The following is a 21,960-nucleotide window of genomic DNA, read 5'->3' as shown; positions in this document are numbered from 1 at the left end:
AAGCATGATGTTTCCACCCCCATGCTTCACAGTAGGTATGGTGTTCTTTGGATGCAACTCAGCATTCTTTGTCCTCCAAACACGACGAGTTGAGTTTTTACCAAAAAGTTATATTTTGGTTTCATCTGACCATATGATATTCTCCCAATCTTCTTCTGGATCATCCAAATGCTCTCTAGCAAACTTCAGACGGGCCTGGACATGTACTGGCTTAAGCAGGGGGACACGTCTGGCACTGCAGGATTTGAGTCCCTGGCGGCGTAGTGTGTTACTGATGGTAGGCTTTGTTACTTTGGTCCCAGCTCTCTGCAGGTCATTCACTAGGTCCCCCCGTGTGGTTCTGGGAATTTTGCTCACCGTTCTTGTGATCATTTTGACCCCACGGGGTGAGATCTTGCGTGGAGCCCCAGATCGAGGGAGATTATCAGTGGTCTTGTATGTCTTCCATTTCCTAATAATTGCTCCCACAGTTGATTTCTTCAAACCAAGCTGCTTAGCTATTGCAGATTCAGTCTTCCCAGCCTGGTGCAGGTCTACAATTTTGTTTCTGGTGTCCTTTGACAGCTCTTTGGTATTGGCCATAGTGGAGTTTGGAGTGTGACTGTTTGAGGTTGTGGACAGGTGTCTTTTATACTGATAACAAGTTCAAACAGATGCCATTAATACAGGTAACGAGTGGAGGACAGAGGAGCCTCTTAAAGAAGAAGTTACAGGTCTGTGAGAGCCAGAAATCTTGCTTGTTTGTAGGTTTGTTTGACCAAATACTTATTTTCCACCATCATTTGCAAATAAATTCCTAAAAAATCCTACAATGTGATTTTCTGGATTTTTTTTTCTCATTTTGTCTGTCATAGTTGACATGTACCTGTACCTGTTGACATGTACCTGTACCTTTTTAAGTGGGAGAACTTGCACAATTGGTGGCTGACTAAATACTTTTTTGCCCCACTGTATGTGTGAATGGTTCAGGGGAACTGTGAGATTCATAACGCCACAGAGAGAGATAATGTGTGGTGCAGTACATGCTTACAAAGGGCGATTCCACTGTCCAAAGAAGCAATTAGACGCAAAATGCTGCTTGCTAGTGAAACACTGGTCTTTTTGGCTCTATATCTCACTCTCTCTCTCTCTCTCTCTCTCTCTTTCTCTCTCTGTGAGCTAGGGTAAAAAATGACCTCATACCGTAAAACTTCTAATTAAATGGCAAAGTTTTACGGTATTTATGAGATTCTGCTGCCCTCAAGCAGTAAAGATGAGATGTGTTTGAATAGTAACACAATCAATATCATGCTGTGTATTGAACAGTCCCCCCTACATGAGAAAAAAGATTAACATCTATTTATCAGCGCACTAAGTTAAGAAAAACTAACTATCCATCAACATAACATTTTACTGTGTGCAACAGTAGATACATAGATGCTTTCTTAGAATGTCTGGCTCTCTCTCTCTGTTATAATCTACTATGGCTCAACAGTGTTGCCAATGTATTGAGGGTTGTCAGGAGTCGGGAGTGTTGCGGGAGTCAGATTACTGCTAGCAGTCAAACAGTAATCTGTATTAGCGGCTCTTAAGTGTTGGAACATCACTGATAGAACTAGATCAACACAGAAGTAGAGAAAGCCTCTCTCTTGATCAGGGTTATGTGGTGCATCAACAAGGACAAGGATGAACAAGGTCATACTGCTGTGTGAAAATGCAGCAGCTTCAGCTCAGGCTAGACACCACCAGCTCTGACAGCTATACATACACTGATCAATTCACATACACAGATCAGATCACATACACAGATCAGATCAGATACACAGATCAGATCACATACACAGATCAGATCACATACACAGGTCAGATCACATACACAGGTCAGATCACATACACAGGTCAGATCACATACACAGATCAGATCACATACACAGGTCAGATCACATACACAGGTCAGATGACATACACAGGTCAGATGACATACACAGATCAGATGACATATACAGATCAGATGACATACACAGATCAGATCAAATACACTGATCAGATTGCACATGATGCCATGGAGGAAGACAAGAGCTCGAATACTCATACTAACCGCACTAACCGTACTATTTGTGACGTGATTGAGTATATAATATTATTGGTCATAGAATGGAGCTACAGTTGAAGTTGGAAGTTTACATACACCTTAGCCAAATACATTTAAACTCAATTCCTGACATTTAATCCTAGTAAAAAGTTCCTGTCTTAGGTCAGTTAGGATCACCACTTTATTTTAGAATGTGAAATGTCAGAATAATAGTAGAGAGAGTGACTTATTTCAGCTTTTATTTCTTTCATCACATTCCCAGTGGGTCAGAAGTTTGCATACACTCAATTAGTATTTGGTAGCATTGCCTTGAAATGGTTTAACTTGGGTCAAATGTTTCGGGTAGCCTTCCACAAGCTTCCCACAATAAGTTGGGTGAATTTTGGTCCATTCCTCCTGACAGTTGGTGTAACTGAGTCAGGTTTGTAGGCCTCCTTGCTCGCACACACTTGTTCAGTTCTGCCCACACATTTTCTATATGATTGAGGTCAGGGCTTTGTGATGGCCACTCCAATACCTTCATTTTGTTGTCCTTAAGCCATTTTGCCACAACTTTGGAAGTATGCTTGGAGTCATTGTCCATTTGGAAGACCCATATGTGACCAAGCTTTAACTTCCTGACTGATGTCTTGAGATGTTGCTTCATTATAGCCACATAATTTCCCTCCCTCATGATGCCATCTATTTGTGAAGTGCACCAGTCCCTCATGCAGCAAAGCACCCCCACAACATGATGCTGCCACCCTCTGTGCTTCACAGTTGGGATGATGTTCTTCGGCTTGCAAAGCATCGTTATGTTTGGAGGAAAAACATAATGATGGTCATTATGGCCAAACAGTTCTATTCATGTTTCATCAGACCAGAGGACATTTCTCCAAAAAGTACGATATTTGTCCCCATGTGCAAACCGTAGTCTGTCTTTTTTATGGCGGTTGTGGAGCAGTGGCTTCTTCCTTGCTGAGCGGAGTTTCAGGTTATGTCGATATAGGACTCGTTTTACTGTGGATATAGATACTTTTGCACCTGTTTCTTCCAGCATCTTCACAAGGTCCTTTGCTGTTGTTCTGGGATTGATTTGCACTTTTCACACCAAAGTACGTTCATCTCTAGGAGACAGAACATGTCTCCTCACTGAGCGGTATGATGGCTGTGTGGTCCCATGGTGTTTATACTTGCGTACTATTGTTTGTACAGATGAATGTGGTACCTTCCGGAGTTCTGAAATTGCTCCCAAGGATGAACCAGACTTGTGGAGGTCTACAATTGTTTTCTGAGGTCATAGCTGATTTCTTTTCATTTTCCCATGATGTCAAGCAAAGAGGCACTGAGTTGGAAGGTAGGCCTTGAAATACATCCACAGGTACACCTCCAATTGACTCAAATGATGTCAATTAGCCTGTCAGAAACTTCTAAAGCCATGACATCATTTTCTGGAATTTCCTAAGCTGTTTAAAGACACAGTCAACTTAGTGTATGTAAACTTCTGACTCACTGGAATTGTGTTACGGTGAAATAATCTGTCTGTAAACATTTGTTGGAAAAACTGCTTGCTTGCTCATGCACAAAGTAGATGTCCTAACCGACCTGCCCAAACTATAGTTTGTTAACAAGAAATTTGTTGAGTGGTTGAAAAACGAGTTTTAACGACTCCAACCTAAGTGTATGAAAACTTCCAACTTAAACTGTAGATAGTATCCCAAAAGTTCCCGGATATCGTACTAAATTCGCCAAAATATGAAGCATACACGCAGGGGACACTATTTCCGTACTTTAGGGACCATAATGCAATTCTTCAGGAAATGGGCGTGGCTTCACATCGTGGAAGAAAATAGAGGAAAATATGCAGCCGAAGTACAACGAGAGCGGATACAAATTCCTTGCTTTAACTGATTATGACAAATGTTAAGAAAATGTTGAGCAATTTAATAAAGTCATGACTTTTCAAATAAGTTACCTTACACGTTATGTTGGCTGACATTTTGTTAGCTACGCTGTACTCACAAACCACGTAGCATATCATTACAGCAGTATGTACCGGTATGTTTGCTAGCTACCTAACATTAGTTGGCTACCTATACATCAAACTTGACAGTATATTAGCTAAATGGTGTAGTATAGTCGTTGTGCGTTCTCAATGGACATTCGGGTGCTTTCGTAAATTCGCTCTGGCTATCTACTCCGATTACGAATAATGAATTTACAAGCGCTCAACACCCGTTGAATATGGCCGGTGTCAGTAAACGGTCGGCAAAAAAGCCTAATTCAATTGTAGCCAGCAGCACAGTTACAGTCACCAACGCGCTGGATAACATGAAAACTGCCTGCTAGGGCAAGTAAAATGGTCCGAGTGGTCTAATTTGTGTCTGGAAGTAGCTAGCAAGCTAGCCAACGTTAGCTTGACAGCAGCTGTAAGGTCAGGACGCTCAAATCAACCCTACTCCTCATCCTGAACGTCCAGTGTGCACTCCGAGAGCGAAACGTTTTGAATTTACAAACGGACAATCTGACAACGCACTCTGGCACTCCACATTGAATTTAAGAACACACCCAAAGTCGTAAAATGTCTAACTAGTAATTTGTTATGCTAACTAGCTAGCAAGAGGTTGCATAGCAACAGCATCAACTTCCGGTAGACAGGCCAAGAGCTAGAACGGTCAACTGAAAGCATACCGTTTGTTTACAGTATACAGTACTGAAATAAACTAATACTATATAGTATGTAGTATTTACTCATTAAGTATGAGGTATACAGTATGTTAGTATGGGTATTCGAACACAGCTAAGGTCTTACTAAAATGATACGGCAAACCATACATTATCCACAGTTCTATAAATGTGTGTGTGTGTATACATCATTAATGCATAAGATTGCGTGAATGTAACATGAGTATTTAATTCTAGTTAGCTACACTGTCTTCTAGCTTTACTACACTGTCTGCTAGCTTTACTACACTCTCTACTAGCTTTACTACACTGTCTGCTAGCTTTACTACACTGTCTGCTAGCTTTACTACACTCTCTACTAGCTTTACTACACTGTCTGCTAGCTTTACTACACTGTCTGCTAGCTTTACTACACTGCTAGCTTTACTACACTGTCTGCTAGCTTTACTACACTGTCTGCTAGCTTTACTACACTGTCTGCTAGCTTTACTACACTCTCTACTAGCTTTACTACACTGTCTGCTAGCTTTACTACACTGTCTGCTAGCTTTACTACACTGTCTGCTAGCTTTACTACACTGTCTGCTAGCTTTACTACACTGTCTGCTAGCTTTACTACACTGTCTGCTAGCTTTACTACACTGTCTGCTAGCTTTACTCCACTGTCTTCTAGCTTTACTACACTGTCTGCTAGCTTTACTACACTGTCTGCTAGCTTTACTACACTCTCTACTAGCTTTACTACACTGTCTGCTAGCTTTACTACACTGTCTGCTAGCTTTACTACACTGTCTGCTAGCTTTACTACACTGTCTGCTAGCTTTACTACACTGTCTGCTAGCTTTACTACACTGTCTGCTAGCTTTACTACACTGTCTGCTAGCTTTACTCCACTGTCTTCTAGCTTTACTACACTGTCTGCTAGCTTTACTACACTGTCTGCTAGCTTTACTACACTCTCTACTAGCTTTACTACACTGTCTGCTAGCTTTACTACACTGTCTGCTAGCTTTACTACACTGTCTGCTAGCTTTACTACACTGTCTGCTAGCTTTACTACACTGTCTGCTAGCTTTACTACACTGTCTGCTAGCTTTACTACACTGTCTGCTAGCTTTACTACAATGTCTGCTAGCTTTACTACACTGTCTGCTAGCTTTACTACACTCTCTACTAGCTTTACTACACTGTCTGCTAGCTTTACTACACTGTCTGCTAGCTTTACTACACTCTCTACTAGCTTTACTACACTGTCTGCTAGCTTTACTACACTGTCTGCTAGCTTTACTACACTGTCTGCTAGCTTTACTACACTGTCTGCTAGCTTTACTACACTGTCTGCTAGCTTTACTACACTGTCTGCTAGCTTTACTACACTGTCTGCTAGCTTTACTACACTCTCTACTAGCTTTACTACACTGTCTGCTAGCTTTACTACACTGTCTTCTACACGTTGCTGTGTCACTCCATATAGACCTGTCAACAAAGCCCTTTCCTCTCGCCCAGTGCAACGCAATCCAACACTTCCAATCATCTGTGAGAGTGAGTGATTGCTCCCCTGCTCTTCCTCCCCCTGGGTAGATTCTCTTATAGAGAGAGTGCTTTTAGGTTACCTGCCTATTACAGAGGTGAACAACAACATGCAGTCCAGCGATAGGTACTGGACACACACACTGGCACACACACACTGGCACACACACACACACACAATGCACAGGTTGACTCATAGCCCGCAGTCCCCGTGATTATACAGATGTGGGATCTTAATCTGAGCCAGTTTGCTACAGCAGGAAAAGAATCCTACAGCAACAAGAAATTGTTATGTGGATTATAATTAACGGACATTTTTTGTAGGGGAAAATCAAGTCTCAAATTTCAAAGTGGAAATTACAAACTTCAGAAGCTTTTTAAACCTCAAACACACAACAAGTTTTAGAATTATTTGTAAAGTTGTACGGTTCTCCTGCAACAGGGTGATCAAACTAAGATCCCCACTCCTGTATCCGCGGGGCGGGCAGGTTTAGGGTCATGAAAGATTTTGTGGATGAAGGGCGGGTGCGTGGCCGGCAGGTTGGATAAAGAGAAAACGATCCATCAAAAAAAAATCCATAAATGTATGATAATTCTTGTGCAATTCATATCTATATGATACATTGAGGTTTTTCTTTCATGATTTAGATCTGACATTAGGGCGTAAACCTAAGCCTTAGGGCCTAACAGTACATGTGCCAAATACACGCCAATAGCAAAATACTTTCGGGAACTTGGCAGAAAAAGTTCACGGCGATCCACTGAGGCAAAAAGGACAAAAAAAAAGGAAGAGTTCAGCACATGTGGTATATTAGCGGGTTAGGGTCGGGTGCATGCCTCCTATTTATCACACATAGTCGGGCGGTTGCAGACAGGTTATTAGCAATTGCGTGTAGGTGCCGGTCAACAAACAGCTGACCCCGCGCATCACTGACAGACACACAAACACACACTCACTGTGAAGGGAGAGTCAGCGTATATTTATCAATGTGTGCATGTATGTTTAGATGCACTTTACCTTTCTAGCACTGTGTGTGTCTGCGTGTGTCTGTCTGTATCTGTGTGTGTGCTCATGTCTATTTGTGGTAGTCCATTCATTCACATCAGTGAACAAAGCCATAGGCTGTCACTGCAGACCGTTGATGGCGCCGGCTCACACAGAGAGAGAGGAAGAGGAAGAGAGAGAGGAGGCCAAGGTTAGTTGAAGGAGGAGAGAACGGAGGAGGGAGGGATTTGTATTGATTAGAAGTGATGTGCTGAGTGGCGGCATGGCGGTGTTAATTAGTCTGTTATGATGAGGGCTGGAAGCGCTCATTAGATTGAGAGCGTTCATTACTTCCTCACGTTAATGTAAACACTATCATGTTAGCATGACCACTCCTTTTCCTCCTCCTCCACAGTGGTTTTTAGCCTCTCAGTTCACCTCAGTTAGAGATCTGTCTGTCTGAATGTTGTCTGAATGGTGGTGACAGTCACTGTTCGAGAGAGAGAGAGAGAGAGAGAGTCCGAGAGAAAATAAAAGAGAGCGATGGCCTGGTCTTAGAACTAAACAAGTATCAACCTAATTGTGTCCGCGAAGGTTAGGAGGGGGAGGAGAACGACTCTACCCTCCCCTGTACGGTTACACAAGCACTGGAGGGACAGGAGCACACAGGGACGCACGGACACCGATCAAATAACGGGCACAAGAAGCAGATAATCTACATCTGAAATGGCACACTATTCCCTATACAGTGCACTACTTTGTACTAAAGACCTATGGTCCCTGGTCAAAAGTAGTGCACTAAATAGGGAACAGAGTGCCATTTGGGACGCAGACTAAGCCGGTCTCACAGTGGGAGATGAGACGGTGGTGGAAGTACTGGGGCTCATGCTAGTCCATTCTCTCCTCAGCTCTCTGCAGTATGATGGCCCAGTGTCATGGGTTTATTTCATCTCTACTAGGCTCACTTTAGCCTACACTCGGCCCAAATGAAGAAGAAAAGGTGTGTGATTATAGATGTATTCTCATAACGTGCGACCTCACCTCTCACATGCCCAGGTCCCACTTTGGGTCCCGACCCATAGTTTAAGAAACCCTGCTCTCGTCAGCTCTCTGCTGCCCAGTCATAGACTTAGTTTGTAAGGTCAGTCCACTTCCAGATAAAGCCACTCTGTCTCACCTCAGCCTACAGAGACCAACACAGAGTCTGTACTACCTCAAATACCTGCAGTACTACCATCCCCTCTCCTCTCCACAGGGGATTCAGAGTGATGGTGGACATGGAAAAGGTGTGTGTGTTACAAAGGTGTATGTGTGTTGGTGTGAGAAAGGGATCGATAGAGAGAAACACTGCTGTGTAAGACAGCTACAAAAAGTGTGTGTGTGTTTTTAGAGCTGTAGTGTGTGTCCGATGAGGATACAGTGTGTGTCTGGAGGTCAGTGGCAAATAGAGTTTGATAGAGTGACTGCATTATGAAGTGTTCAGTGAGAGTGTGACTGGTAGTCTTCACACACGCGCGCACACACACGGACACACACACACACCATTTGGCTGGTGGCTGGGCTATGCCTTTGGATAATGGGCCGGGATGAATGATGGCAGTGTGTGTGTGTGTGTGTTCTAGCCTCTTACCGTTATCAGCAGACAGTGCGGTGATGGTGTTGGGTGTGGTGTCTGACCTCCCCTGACCGTTCTCAAAGCCGTAGCCCTCTGTCTCCTGCATCTGCCAGTTCAGACCAAACAGATGCATGGCTACAGTAGGGGGAGAGAGAGAGAAAAGACTTGTTACTCTCAGTGGTCGGCTTAACAACACACACACACACACACACACACCATAAAGACAGTTTACCTAGCGCCGAGTCAGAGATGGGATGCCTAATCGAACTCTATCAGATAAAAAGACAACAGGAGAAACATCCCTACATCGATTATGGTTTGGGGTCTAACAAGCTCTCGGATTGGCCGGACCCTTTAGGGTGTGCAGATATCTGAACCTGTGTGTGTGTGTGTGTGTGTGTGTGTGTGTGTGTGTGTAGGAGGTGAGCTGTCAAAATAAGAGCAGGTATTGTTTGAAAACTCCAATATGTTAACCTGAGCCCAGAGAGGAGCGAGAGAGATGGAGGGAGGGAGCTGGAGAGAGGGAGAGATGGAGGGAGGGAGCTGGAGAGAGGGAGAGATGGAGGGAGCTGGAGAGAGGGAGAAATGGAGGGAGGGAGCTGGATGGAGGGAGAGATGGAGGGAGGGACCTGGAGAGAGGAAGAGATGGAGGGAGGGAACTGGAGAGAGGGAGAGATGGAGGGAGGGAGCTGGAGAGAGGGAGAGATGGAGGGAGCTGGAGAGAGGGAGAAATGGAGGTAGAGATAGATGGAGGAAGAGATGGAGGGAGGGAGCTGGAGAGATGGAGGTAGAGATGGAGGGAGGGAGCTGGATGGAGGGAGAGATGGAGGGAGGGACCTGGAGAGAGGAAGAGATGGAGGGAGGGAACTGGAGAGAGGGAGAGATGGAGGGAGGGAGCTGGAGAGAGGGAGAGATGGAGGGAGGGAGAGATGGAGGGAGAGAGCTGGAGAGAGGAAGATATGGAGGGAGAGAGCTGGAGAGAGGGAGAAATGGAGGGAGAGATGGAGGGAGGGCGCTGGAGAGAGGGAGAGATGGAGGGAGAGATGGAGGGAGGGCGCTGGAGAGAGGGAGAGATGGAGGGAGGGCGCTGGAGAGAGGGAGAGATGGAGGGAGAGATGGAGGGAGAGAGCTGGAGAGAGGAAGAGATGGGGGAGGGCGCTGGAGAGAGGGAGAGATGGAGGTAGAGATGGATGGAGGGAGGGAGCTAGAGAGATGGAGGTAGAGATGGAGGGAGGGAGCTGGAAAGAGGAAGAGATGGAGGGAGGGAGCTGGAGGAAGAGATCGAGGGAAGGATCTGGAGAGAGGGAGAGATGGAGGAAGAGATGGAGGGAGGGAGCTGGAGAGAGGGAGAGATGGTAGAGATGCAAGGAGGGAGCTGGAGGGAGAGATGAAGGGAGGGAGCTGGAAAGATGGAGGGAGGGATCTGGAGAGAGGGAGGGCGGGATCTGGAGAGAGGGAGAAATGGAGGAAGAGATGGGGGAGGGTGCTGGAGAGAGGGAGAGATGGAGGGAGGGAGCTGGAGGGAGAGATGGAGGGAGGGATCTGGAGAGATGGAGGGAGGGATCTGGAGAGAGGGAGAAATGGAGGAAGAGATGGGGGCGGGCGCTGGAGAGAGGGAGAGATGGAGGTAGAGATAGATGGAGGGAGGGAGCTAGAGAGATGGAGGTAGAGATGAAGGGAGGGATCTGGAGGGAGAGATCGAGGGAGGATCTGGAGAGAGGGAGAGATGGAGGAAGAGATGGAGGAAGAGATGGAGGGAGGGAGCTGGAGAGAGGGAGAGATGGTAGAGATGGAGGGAGGGAGCTGGAGGGAGAGATGAAGGGAGGGAGCTGGAAAGATGGAGGGAGGAATCTGGAGAGAGGGAGGGAGGGATCTGGAGAGAGGGAGAAATGGAGGAAGAGATGGGGGGAGGGCGCTGGAGAGAGGGAGAGATGGAGGGAGGGAGCTGGAGGGAGAGATGGAGGGAGGGATCTGGAGAGATGGAGGGAGGGATCTGGAGAGAGGGAAAATGGAGGAAGAGATGGGGGAGGGCGCTGGAGAGAGGGAGAGATGGAGGGAGGGAGCTGGAGAAAGGGAGAGATGGAGGGAGGGAGCTGGAGGGAGAGATGGAGGGAGGGATCTGGATAGAGGGAGGGAGGGATCTGGAGAGAGGGAGGGAGGGATCTGGAGAGAGGGAGAGATGGAGCCAAGCAGTTTAGCGCATTAGCATCAAGCCGGCCCTCTGGCTGGATATAATTCAATCCCGCACTTTTCTCTCTCCTTCCTTCTCTATTCCCCCTCCTCTCCATTTTGCTCTCTCTCTCTGAGTGCTTCTGCGAGAAGCCACACTAAGAGTGAGGAGACACGTGAGAGGAGACAGTTTCTAACACTGTTTCAGCGCTGTCTGGAGCTGTTTGGAGCCATCATGGCTGCCGAGGGCTTTAGTAGGAGCCAGACATGATGGAGGCCTGAGGACTGTGACTCATACTGTACTGGAGGGCCAGTAGCAAGTCTGGTGAGAATGACTGTTTAGTACAAACAACACACACACACACACACACACACACACACACACACACACACACACACACACACACACACACACACACACACACACGTGTCAGTGTGTGTGTGTCCTGTGTGAGTAATAAGCCTGCCTGGCTGCACACTCTAGCTCTAATGAGGGGAGTTTAGTCGTGCACACAGCCCCCTGTGGATTTCTACCTGAACACACACTCACAACCACCTATAAATCACTATCAAAGTAGGGGATGTTGTTGTATACTGGCGCTGTGTGGTGGGGAGTATGTGTGTGTGTGTGTTCTGTATAAGTGTGTGTATTTGTGTGTGTGAGCTGGATCTAGGATATCGAGACGTTATAGCTGGAGGAAATGAGAGCGACAGAGAGGGAGAGTAAGGGACAGAGAGAGGTCAAATGGTGGAGAGAGGTAGAGAGAGTGAGGGGAAGACGAGAGGTAGAGAGAGTGAGGGGAAGATGAGAGGTAGAGAGAGTGAGGGGAAGATGAGAGGTAGAGAGAGTGAGGGGAAGAAGAGAGGTAGAGAGAGTGAGGGGAAGACGAGAGGTAGAGAGAGTGAGGGGAAGACGAGAGGTAGAGAGAGTGAGGGGAAGACGAGAGGTAGAGAGAGTGAGGGGAAGAAGAGAGGTAGAGAGAGTGAGGGGAAGACGAGAGGTAGAGAGAGTGAGGGGAAGACGAGAGGTAGAGAGAGTGAGGGGAAGACGAGAGGTAGAGAGGGTGAGGGGAAGATGAGAGGTAGAGAGAGTGAGGGGAAGACGAGAGGTAGAGAGAGTGAGGGGAAGACGAGAGGTAGAGAGAGTGAGGGGAAGACGAGAGGTAGAGAGAGTGAGGGGAAGACGAGAGGTAGAGAGAGTGAGGGGAAGAAGAGAGGTAGAGAGAGTGAGGGGAAGAAGAGAGGTAGAGAGAGTGAGGGGAAGATGAGAGGTAGAGAGGGTGAGGGGAAGATGAGAGGTAGAGAGGGTGAGGGGAAGATGAGAGGTAGAGAGAGTGGGGGGAAGATGAGAGGTAGAGAGGGTGAGGGGAAGATGAGAGGTAGAGAGGGTGAGGGGAAGATGAGAGGTAGCGAGGGTGGGGGGAAGATGAGAGGTAGAGAGAGTGAGGGGAAGACGAGAGGTAGAGAGAGTGAGGGGAAGAAGAGAGGTAGAGAGAGTGAGGGGAAGACAAGAGTTAGGGAGAGTGAGGGGAAGACGAGAGGTAGAGAGAGTGAGGGGAAGACGAGAGGTAGAGAGAGTGAGGGAGAATGTGTAGGGTAAGCTGAGGGAATCCTCTAGCAATTAGGGCCCGGAGGCCAGAGCGTTTTCAACCAGAGCCCACCCACAGTTCAACCAAGCCTCTCCTCCCTCTCTCTCTCTTTCTTTCTCTCATTAAATTAGAGTGGTATGGTGCTAGGGAGGGCCTCCTGCGGTGGGCAGGACTAGAGGGTCATGGGAGAGAAGTTGGCGGATCGACACCAAGCGCTGCCAGAGTGGAGCATGCTGGGAGGCTTAAGGCTCCTCAGGGCAACCCTCAGACAACCTTTACACAACCACAAGACAACCGTTAAACAATGTTGAGATATCCATCTCTGAGCTAGGTTCCCCATAACAGCATCAAAGCCCTTGAGCTTCAAACACGCGTCTCTGGGCCTCTGAGAGAAGACATATAGAGACAGAACGAGAGCGAGGGAAACATTGGAAGACCAGGCGGACAAAGAGAGCCAGGTGTGGAGGTGGATGGATATTGGAGTCTTCAAAGCATTTCTATTTGTTGAAAGGTCAACCTTTTCAGACTGAGAGGAAGTCACGAGGCTGGTGGAGCTCTCATTTAGCAGGACTTTCTTTAGAAAGACAACCATTAGGCATCCGTCTACACGTTCATTCACTTTGCCGAATGTTCATTGTAATACAGAATGCCATTACTTCATTCATGATAGTTTACATAGCTGTACAAAATGTGCAAAATGGATGCAAATCCACCCCACAGATATACAAGTCTGCTGTTGCATGTCCGTTGTAATATCATTCTGGAATTTTCGATCCATCTGTGAAGCAGTAATCGAAGCAGCGGATTGGACAGTGAGGAGACAGACAGAATGTTCTGGTGCTTACCTCTCTTAGAGGTAATGATTTACAATATTAACAGGTGCAGGACTAATTGGCCAATAAAATGTGTACAGAAAATAACAAACAGGACGTTGACAAAGAATTGAATAAATCAAACACATTCTCAGTAGAAACTATTCAGGCAACAACTCACTGTCTAGAACAAAACTTAGATGTAGCTCTACTCTAGCCAACCTGTTACCTGTCCAGCCTGCTCTCTCCCAGGTATAACTCTACTCTAGCCAACCTGCTACCTGTCCAGCCTGCTCTCTTCCAGGTATAGCTCAACTCTAGCCAACCTGTTACCTGTCCAGCCTGCTCTCTCCCAGGTATAACTCTACTCTAGCCAACCTGTTACCTGTCCAGCCTGCTCTCTCCCAGGTATAACTCTACTCTAGCCAACATGTTACCTGTCCAGCCTGCTCTCTCCCAGGTATAACTCTACTCTAGCCAACCTGCTACCTGTCCAGCCTGCTCTCTCCCAGGTATAACTCTACTCTAGCCAACCTGTTACCTGTCCAGCCTGCTCTCTCCCAGGTATAACTCTACTCTAGCCAACCTGTTACCTGTCCAGCCTGCTCTCTCCCAGGTATAACTCTACTCTAGCCAACCTGTTACCTGTCCAGCCTGCTCTCTCCCAGGTATAACTCTACTCTAGCCAACCTGTTACCTGTCCAGCCTGCTCTCTCCCAGGTATAACTCTACTCTAGCCAACATGTTACCTGTCCAGCCTGCTCTCTCCCAGGTATAACTCTACTCTAGCCAACCTGCTACCTGTCCAGCCTGCTCTCTCCCAGGTATAACTCTACTCTAGCCAACCTGTTACCTGTCCAGCCTGCTCTCTCCCAGGTATAACTCTACTCTAGCCAACCTGTTACCTGTCCAGCCTGCTCTCTCCCAGGTATAACTCTACTCTAGCCAACCTGCTACCTGTCCAGCCTGCTCTCTCCCAGGTATAACTCTACTCTAGCCAACATGTTACCTGTCCAGCCTGCTCTCTCCCAGGTATAACTCTACTCTAGCCAACCTGCTACCTGTCCAGCCTGCTCTTTCCCAGGTATAACTCTACTCTAGCCAACCTGTTACCTGTCCAGCCTGCTCTCTCCCAGGTATAACTCTACTCTAGCCAACCTGCTACCTGTCCAGCCTGCTCTCTCCCAGGTATAACTCTACTCTAGCCAACCTGTTACCTGTCCAGCCTGCTCTCTCCCAGGTATAACTCTACTCTAGCCAACCTGTTACCTGTCCAGCCTGCTCTCTCCCAGGTATAACTCTACTCTAGCCAACCTGTTACCTGTCCAGCCTGCTCTCTCCCAGGTATAACTCTACTCTAGCCAACCTGTTACCTGTCCAGCCTGCTCTCTCCCAGGTATAACTCTACTCTAGCCAACATGTTACCTGTCCAGCCTGCTCTCTCCCAGGTATAACTCTACTCTAGCCAACCTGCTACCTGTCCAGCCTGCTCTCTCCCAGGTATAACTCTACTCTAGCCAACCTGTTACCTGTCCAGCCTGCTCTCTCCCAGGTATAACTCTACTCTAGCCAACCTGTTACCTGTCCAGCCTGCTCTCTCCCAGGTATAACTCTACTCTAGCCAACCTGCTACCTGTCCAGCCTGCTCTCTCCCAGGTATAACTCTACTCTAGCCAACATGTTACCTGTCCAGCCTGCTCTCTCCCAGGTATAACTCTACTCTAGCCAACCTGCTACCTGTCCAGCCTGCTCTTTCCCAGGTATAACTCTACTCTAGCCAACCTGTTACCTGTCCAGCCTGCTCTCTCCCAGGTATAACTCTACTCTAGCCAACCTGCTACCTGTCCAGCCTGCTCTCTCCCAGGTATAACTCTACTCTAGCCAACCTGCTACCTGTCCAGCCTGCTCTTTCCCAGGTATAACTCTACTCTAGCCAACCTGTTACCTGTCCAGCCTGCTCTCTCCCAGGTATAACTCTACTCTAGCCAACCTGCTACCTGTCCAGCCTGCTCTCTCCCAGGTATAACTCTACTCTAGCCAACCTGCTACCTGTCCAGCCTGCTCTCTCCCAGGTATAACTCTACTCTAGCCAACCTGTTACCTGTCCAGCCTGCTCTCTCCCAGGTATAACTCTACTCTAGCCAACCTGCTACCTGTCCAGCCTGCTCTCTCCCAGGTAGAACTCTACTCTAGCCAACCTGCTACCTGTCCAGCCTGCTCCAACATGTTACCTGTCCAGCCTGCTCTCTCCCAGGCAAAAGCCAACTGAGCACCTAAGTACTTTTTCCAGGAACTCCCTTCAACTAGGAATGTTCCATCATGATAGCCCCAAAACACATTTCTACCATAAATGAGTAATTTCCCATGGACATATATAATAAACAACGGTTTTACATAAACACACACACACACACACACACACACACACACACACACACACACACACACACACACACTTCAATAACTTGTGCCATAACTTCTACTTTAAGTCACAATACACATTCATGAAGTAATTCACCCCGGCGACAATTCATCACTTTGGTTATTCCCGTCAACCAATAAATGTTCTTCGATGACTCGTAGACTAATTTGCCTCGTGCGTCATGCACACCGGCACTTCAACAAGGACACGGCGCTTCAGACAAACACACGAGGTCGGTTAAATGATACGATTCTACTCTATCAACACTTAGGTTGTAATTCTAGTCACATATTTCACATTACTGGAGTATGTACGTTTAAATGGGCAGCTTTATACACGCTAGAAACGTTGTTGACAAGTTACATTGTTTTAGTAAGTGGCGTGCGCAACAAACACTCCACTTTGGCGCCTTAAGTCAAAGTATTGCTGGCAAACGGAATGCGCTACTCAATCCCACATTGTCTTTGGTTCCAGGACTCTTGACTTTGCCTTGACGAGATACAAGAAAGAGTCTTTCTTCAACCAATCATTTGTTTCAGTGTCGTTGTCTACAAGTCATGGACATGTGCACCGTGACACCATCTAACCAAGGTTTCAGTCTCATGCTTCCAAAGCAGGGATAATATGGGATGTCACGGTTTTCCCGGAATGATTCCCAGGGCCGAAATTCTATGAATGAGAAATCAGGCAGGAGAATTCTTCCCAAAACTCTGGAGAGATGGGAGATGTGTTAACACACACAGGGCTACACCGGGGAGGAGAGCCCATTGAGATTTCGGCCGTTTTTTTCCCGCTGGAGAAAAGCGTGTGTGTGTGTGTGTGTGTGTGTGTGTATGTGTTTTTTGGTGGTGTGTGTGCATCTGTTGTTGCAGATGGGTCTGCATGGCCCCAGGTGAAGATAGTGAAGAGTGAATGGGAGATAAGGAGAGCTGGTGTGTGAGGGAGAGACAGGTGGGAATTGGCACACACATGTACACAGACCTGTCTGTCTGCCTGTCTGCCTGTCTGCCTGCCTGCCTGTCTGCCTGCTTGCCTGTGTGTAAGAGCTGTCTGTGTATACGTGTCAATCATAGTACCCACAAGGAGAAAGCAGATGCTTTTGACAGACCATGCTTTCTATTAGTGTCTAGGGAGGCCAAATGCAACTACTGATGGTCTGCTCTATTTGTTAGCCCATCCCTCTGCCATGTTCCTTACACTCTCAAACAATCACAATAACAACAACAACAACCACAACAAACACCACCACAACCATAACAACCAAAACAACAACCACAACGACAACCAAAACAACCTCCAAAACCACAACAACCACAACCACAACAACAATCATGTAAACTTCTCCAGGGAGGTTCAAGGCCACAATTGATTTCAGCACCTTTCACAAATCATACCCAGTTCTGATTGGTCCATTCTCAAGTGTTTGAAGCACACCGTGTTGCTGTCCTCCTTTTGCACTATTCATGCGTTTGTGTTGTTGTCAGTCCTGAATTTGTTTTTCACCCGAAAATAAAATGTCCCCAAAGCAACACAGCCCGGTAAAATATTCGAACACAATCAAATGTTTATTTGATTTTTTTTTTTAAATACAACAATGAACTATCCTATTCAGTGAGAAAGAAAGAACAAAGGTGAAACAGAGCGAGAAATAGGAACTCACTCCTAGCATAAAATAGTCTAGCATCTAAATGTTGCATTTAAAAGTAGGCCATGATAGGAAGAAGTCATGCATTTCTCTCCCATCTATCTCTCAGTTACACAACTGATGACATAACCAGTAAAAGTGATATCTTTCCTCCCAGGTCTCTTTGTAAATCCAATGTGTCTGAAAGTGTTCCTCTGTATATGTGAAAAGCAATGCAGTATTTATGGGTGGCTGGGGAGGACGAGAGTGTTTTCAGGGGTGGGGGGAGAGAGAAAGAGAAAGAGAGGGGGGAGAGAGAGAGGGAGGGATGAGACAGAGGGGGGAGAGAGAGAGGGAGGGATGAGACAGAGAGGGATGAGAGAGAGAGAGAGAGAGAGAGAGAGAGAGGGGAGGATAAGATAGAGAGTGGAGGAAATAGAGAAGGGGGAGAGGAAAAGTGTTCAGAACAAGACCCCTACCGTCTATTTGGCATCTCCAGGTGTTAACCCCAAACATCCCTTTACCTACAGTAGCACTGTATAACAAGGGGATGGACTTAAGACGTGTGTGTATGTGTGTGTGTGTGTGTGTGTGTGTGTGTGTGTGTGTGTGTGTGTTGGCCTAACTACCATCAACCTTTTCCATCCATCCAAGTGGGGTCTTAAATAATTAAGAGCAGGTTGGCAGAGAGGGATGGGGAGAGTGTGAGAGAGATGTAGAGTGAGGGAGGGAGGGAGAGAGAGAGAAAGAGAAGGAGGGAGAGAGAGAGAGGGACAGAGAAATATAGTGTGTGAGAGACGTAAAGAAAGACGTGAAAGCATGTTCGTGTAGAGATAAGAAAAATCTCTGTGTGTGTGAGTGTCTGTGTGTGTATGTTTGCGTGTGTTTGTGTGTGTGTGTATGTTTGTGTGTATGTGTGTTTGTGGGTGTTTGTGTCTGTATGTTTGTGTGTGTGTGTGTGTCGCTCTCCTTGGTTGCTGTGTGGACATGTATAGACTGAGCAGACAGGATATTGGATCACAGATACCTGCTATTCTCCCCTAACACAGCTACAGAGAGAAATACATGCTTTATGAGTCTCTATTCTCCACTAACACAGCTACAGAGAGAAATACATGCTTTATGAGTCTCTATTCTCCACTAACACAGCTACAGAGAGAAATACATGCTTTATGAGTCTCTATTCTCCACTAACACAGCTACAGAGAGAAATACATGCTTTATGAGTCTCTATTCTCCACTAACACAGCTACAGAGAGAAATACATGCCTTATGAGTCTCTATTCTCCACTAACACAGCTACAGAGAGAAATACATGCCTTATGAGTCTCTATTCTCCACTAACACAGCTACACAGAGAAATACATGCCTTATGAGTCTCTATTCTCCACTAACACAGCTACAGAGAGAAATACATGCCTTATGAGTCTCTATTCTCCACTAACACAGCTACACAGAGAAATACATGCCTTATGAGTCTCTCACTATGTCCCAAATGGCACCTATTCCCTACATAGTGCACTACATTGGGCCCTACGGGCCCTGGTCAAAAGCAGTGCACTACATAAGCAATAGGGTGTCATTTGAGAATCAGCCACTGTCAGAGTGTGTTGAGTGGTCATTCATGACAGGCTCTAATATACTGTCTATTGCTACTCCTCAACCTTAAAGCTACCAGCATTTGGTGACAGGAAAGTCATAGTCCTCTGTGCCGAAGTACCATACAAGGTTGGTGTTGGTGTTAAATTTGTTACATTTATTTACACTTTGCACACACACACACTCACGGTAATGAAAACACTTTGCACACACACACTCACAAACACACACACACACACACACACACACACACACACGGTAATGATAATGAAAACACTTTGCACACACACACACACACACACACACGTTGTCAACTTTATGGCCTGATAATGAAAACACTTTGCACACACACACACACACACACACATACATACGCACGTGTGTGTGCAAAGTGTTTTCATTATCAGGCCATAAAGTTGAGCCATAATATAATACATGCTTGAAATAAGTTAGTCAAATTAAAGCTGCACTCTGGGATCTTAAGCACAACAAATTCCTAACATATTGCCCAAATGTAACTTGTAACATATCATACAAATTGCAAAATTCGTAACATATTGCCCAAATTTAACTTGTAACATATCATACAAATTGCAAAATTCGTAACATATTGCCCAAATTTAACTTGTAACATATCATACAAATTGCAAAATTCGTAACATATTGCATAACAATTGGATGACGTAGTACACAAAAACCGACCACTTTAGGCTTGTGATACACACGTTAGAGAGTTCATCTTTAAGTGTGTGTGTGTGTTTTAAAGTTAGTGTGTGTTAGTGTGTGTGTGTGTTTTAAAGTTAGTGTGTGTGTGTTTTAAAGTTAGTGTGTGTGTTTTAATGTTAGTTTGTGTTAGTGTGTGTGTGTTTTAAAGTTAGTGTGTATTAGTGTGTGTGTGTGTGTTTTAAAGTTAGTGTGTGTGTGTTTTAAAGTTAGTGTGTGTGTGTTTTAAAGTTAGTGTGTGAGTTTTAATGTTACTTTGTGTTAGTGTGTGTGTGTTTTAAAGTTAGTGTGTGTGTTTTAAAGTTAGTGTGTGTTAGTGTGTGTGTTCTAAAGTTAGTGTGTGTTAGTGTGTGTGTGTGTTCTAAAGTTAGTGTGTGTGTGTTTTAAAGTTAGTGTGTGTTAGTGTGTGTGTTTTAAAGTTAGTGTGTGTTAGTGTGTGTGTTTTAAAGTTAGTGTGTGTGTGTGTTCTAAAGTTAGTGTGTGTGTGCGTGTTTTAAAATTAGTGTGTGTGTGCGTGTTTTAAAATTAGTGTGTGTGTGTGTTCTAAAGTTAGTGTGTGTTAGTGTGTTTTAAAGTTAGTGTGTGTGTGTGCGTGTTTTAAAGTTAGTGTGTGTTAGTGTGTGTGCGTTTTAAAATTAGTGTGTGTGAATGTGTGTGTGTTTTAAAGTGAGTGTGTGTTAGTGTGTGTGTGTGTTTTAAAGTTAGTGTTTGTTAGTGTGTGTTAGTGTGTGTGTGTTTTAAAGTTAGTGTGTGTTAGTGTGTGTGTTTTAAAGTTAGTGTGTGCTAGTGTCTGTGTGTGTTTTAAAGTTAGTGTTTGTTAGTGTGTGTGTGTGTGTGTGTGTGTGTTTTAAAGTTAGTGTTTGTTAGTGTGTGTGTGTTGTAAAGTTAGTGTGTGTGTGTTTAGTGTGTGTGTTTTAAAGTTAGTGTGTGTTAGTGTGTGTGTTTTAAAGTTAGTGTGTGCTAGTGTCTGTGTGTGTTTTAAAGTTAGTGTATGTTAGTGTGTGTGTGTGTTTTAAAGTTAGTGTTTGTTAGTGTGTGTGTGTGTGTGTTGTAAAGTTAGTGTGTGTGTGTTTAGTGTGTGTGTGTCGCAAATCTCCTCATAACTGTGTTTATGGTCTCATGAATTCTTCATTAAGGTTCTTTCACCTCATTATCAGGACTGACTCCGTATGAGGCGACCACTGAGTAAGCATGTGTGTTTCTCACTACAGAAACACATAATGAGGTTTGTGGAAAGACAACAGTGTCCTCCGCCAAAGCCGACGTATTCAGATAAAAGGCTACAGAGAAACTCAATCTGAGGGTGGATGGTAATGATTGTCCCCTACAGGGAGCCGTAGAGATTAGCTCTCCATATTTTACCATAACTTAGCTTTGGTTGGCGGGGCGCCCTACTGTGGTTCTGGTCCGGACATAAATGTTGGAATGATTGGCGCTGGGGTGGAGTGTGTATGCACGCCACTGCACGCACGGACACACACATACACAGCCCGCTGACACCCCACTGACACAGCAACCATTTCCTGCTGGGTTGGATTCCATCATTAGCTTTCTGGTAGGAAGAGAACGTGTTGTTGTCGCTGCACTGAACAGGTCATTCAGGGTCTTTCTTCCTTCATTTCAAGCCTACTGGGCAGCATGACAAAATAATAATGTTTCTTCCTTGGTGAGGATGAGGTTATGTGAATCACTGGCGGTTCAGAATAGCGGATGTGAAGGCATTTGGGTTTGTATTCTGTGAGTTCTAGTGTACAAGTTTACATGCACCTTAGACAAATACATTTAAACTCAGTTTTCACAAAAGTTTTCCTGACATTTAATCCTAGTAAAAATGCCCTGTCTTAGTTCAGTTAGGATCACCACTTCATTTTAAGAATGTGGAATGTCAGAGAATGATTTATTTCAGCTTTTGTTTCTTTCATTACATTCCCAGTGTGTCAGAAGTTTACATACACTCAATTAGTATTTGGTAGCATTGCCTTGAAATTGTTTAACTTAGGTCAAAGATTTCAAGTAGCCTTCCACAAGCTTCCCACAATAGGTTGGGTGAATTTTGGCCCATTCCTCCTGACAGAGCTGGTGTAACTGAGTCAGGTTTGTAAGCCTCCTTGCTCGCACACGCTTTTTCAGTTCTGCCCACACATTTTCTATAGGATT

The 21,960-nt window shown here is 45.6% G+C and overlaps 1 protein-coding gene across 10 annotated transcripts in view; it reads right to left on the bottom strand.

Moving 5' to 3' along the window:
* Window positions 1–21,960, bottom strand: part of LOC110498654 (teneurin-3) — a 426,574-nt gene that overhangs the window by 100,412 nt on the left and 304,202 nt on the right. For all 10 annotated transcript variants that reach the window (XM_036954326.1, XM_036954328.1, XM_036954327.1 and 7 more), the window contains one exon: window positions 8,881–9,000. In XM_036954326.1, coding sequence (XP_036810221.1) covers window positions 8,881–9,000 — 120 coding nt within the window. The remainder of the gene's footprint in view (window positions 1–8,880; window positions 9,001–21,960) is intronic.

This window comes from Oncorhynchus mykiss, chromosome 19 (genome assembly GCF_013265735.2).
Source record: "Oncorhynchus mykiss isolate Arlee chromosome 19, USDA_OmykA_1.1, whole genome shotgun sequence".
In the NCBI taxonomy this organism is placed as follows: domain Eukaryota; kingdom Metazoa; phylum Chordata; class Actinopteri; order Salmoniformes; family Salmonidae; genus Oncorhynchus; species Oncorhynchus mykiss.
Note: the sequence above shows the minus strand (reverse complement) of the source record. Positions and strands in the feature narration are given on the sequence as shown.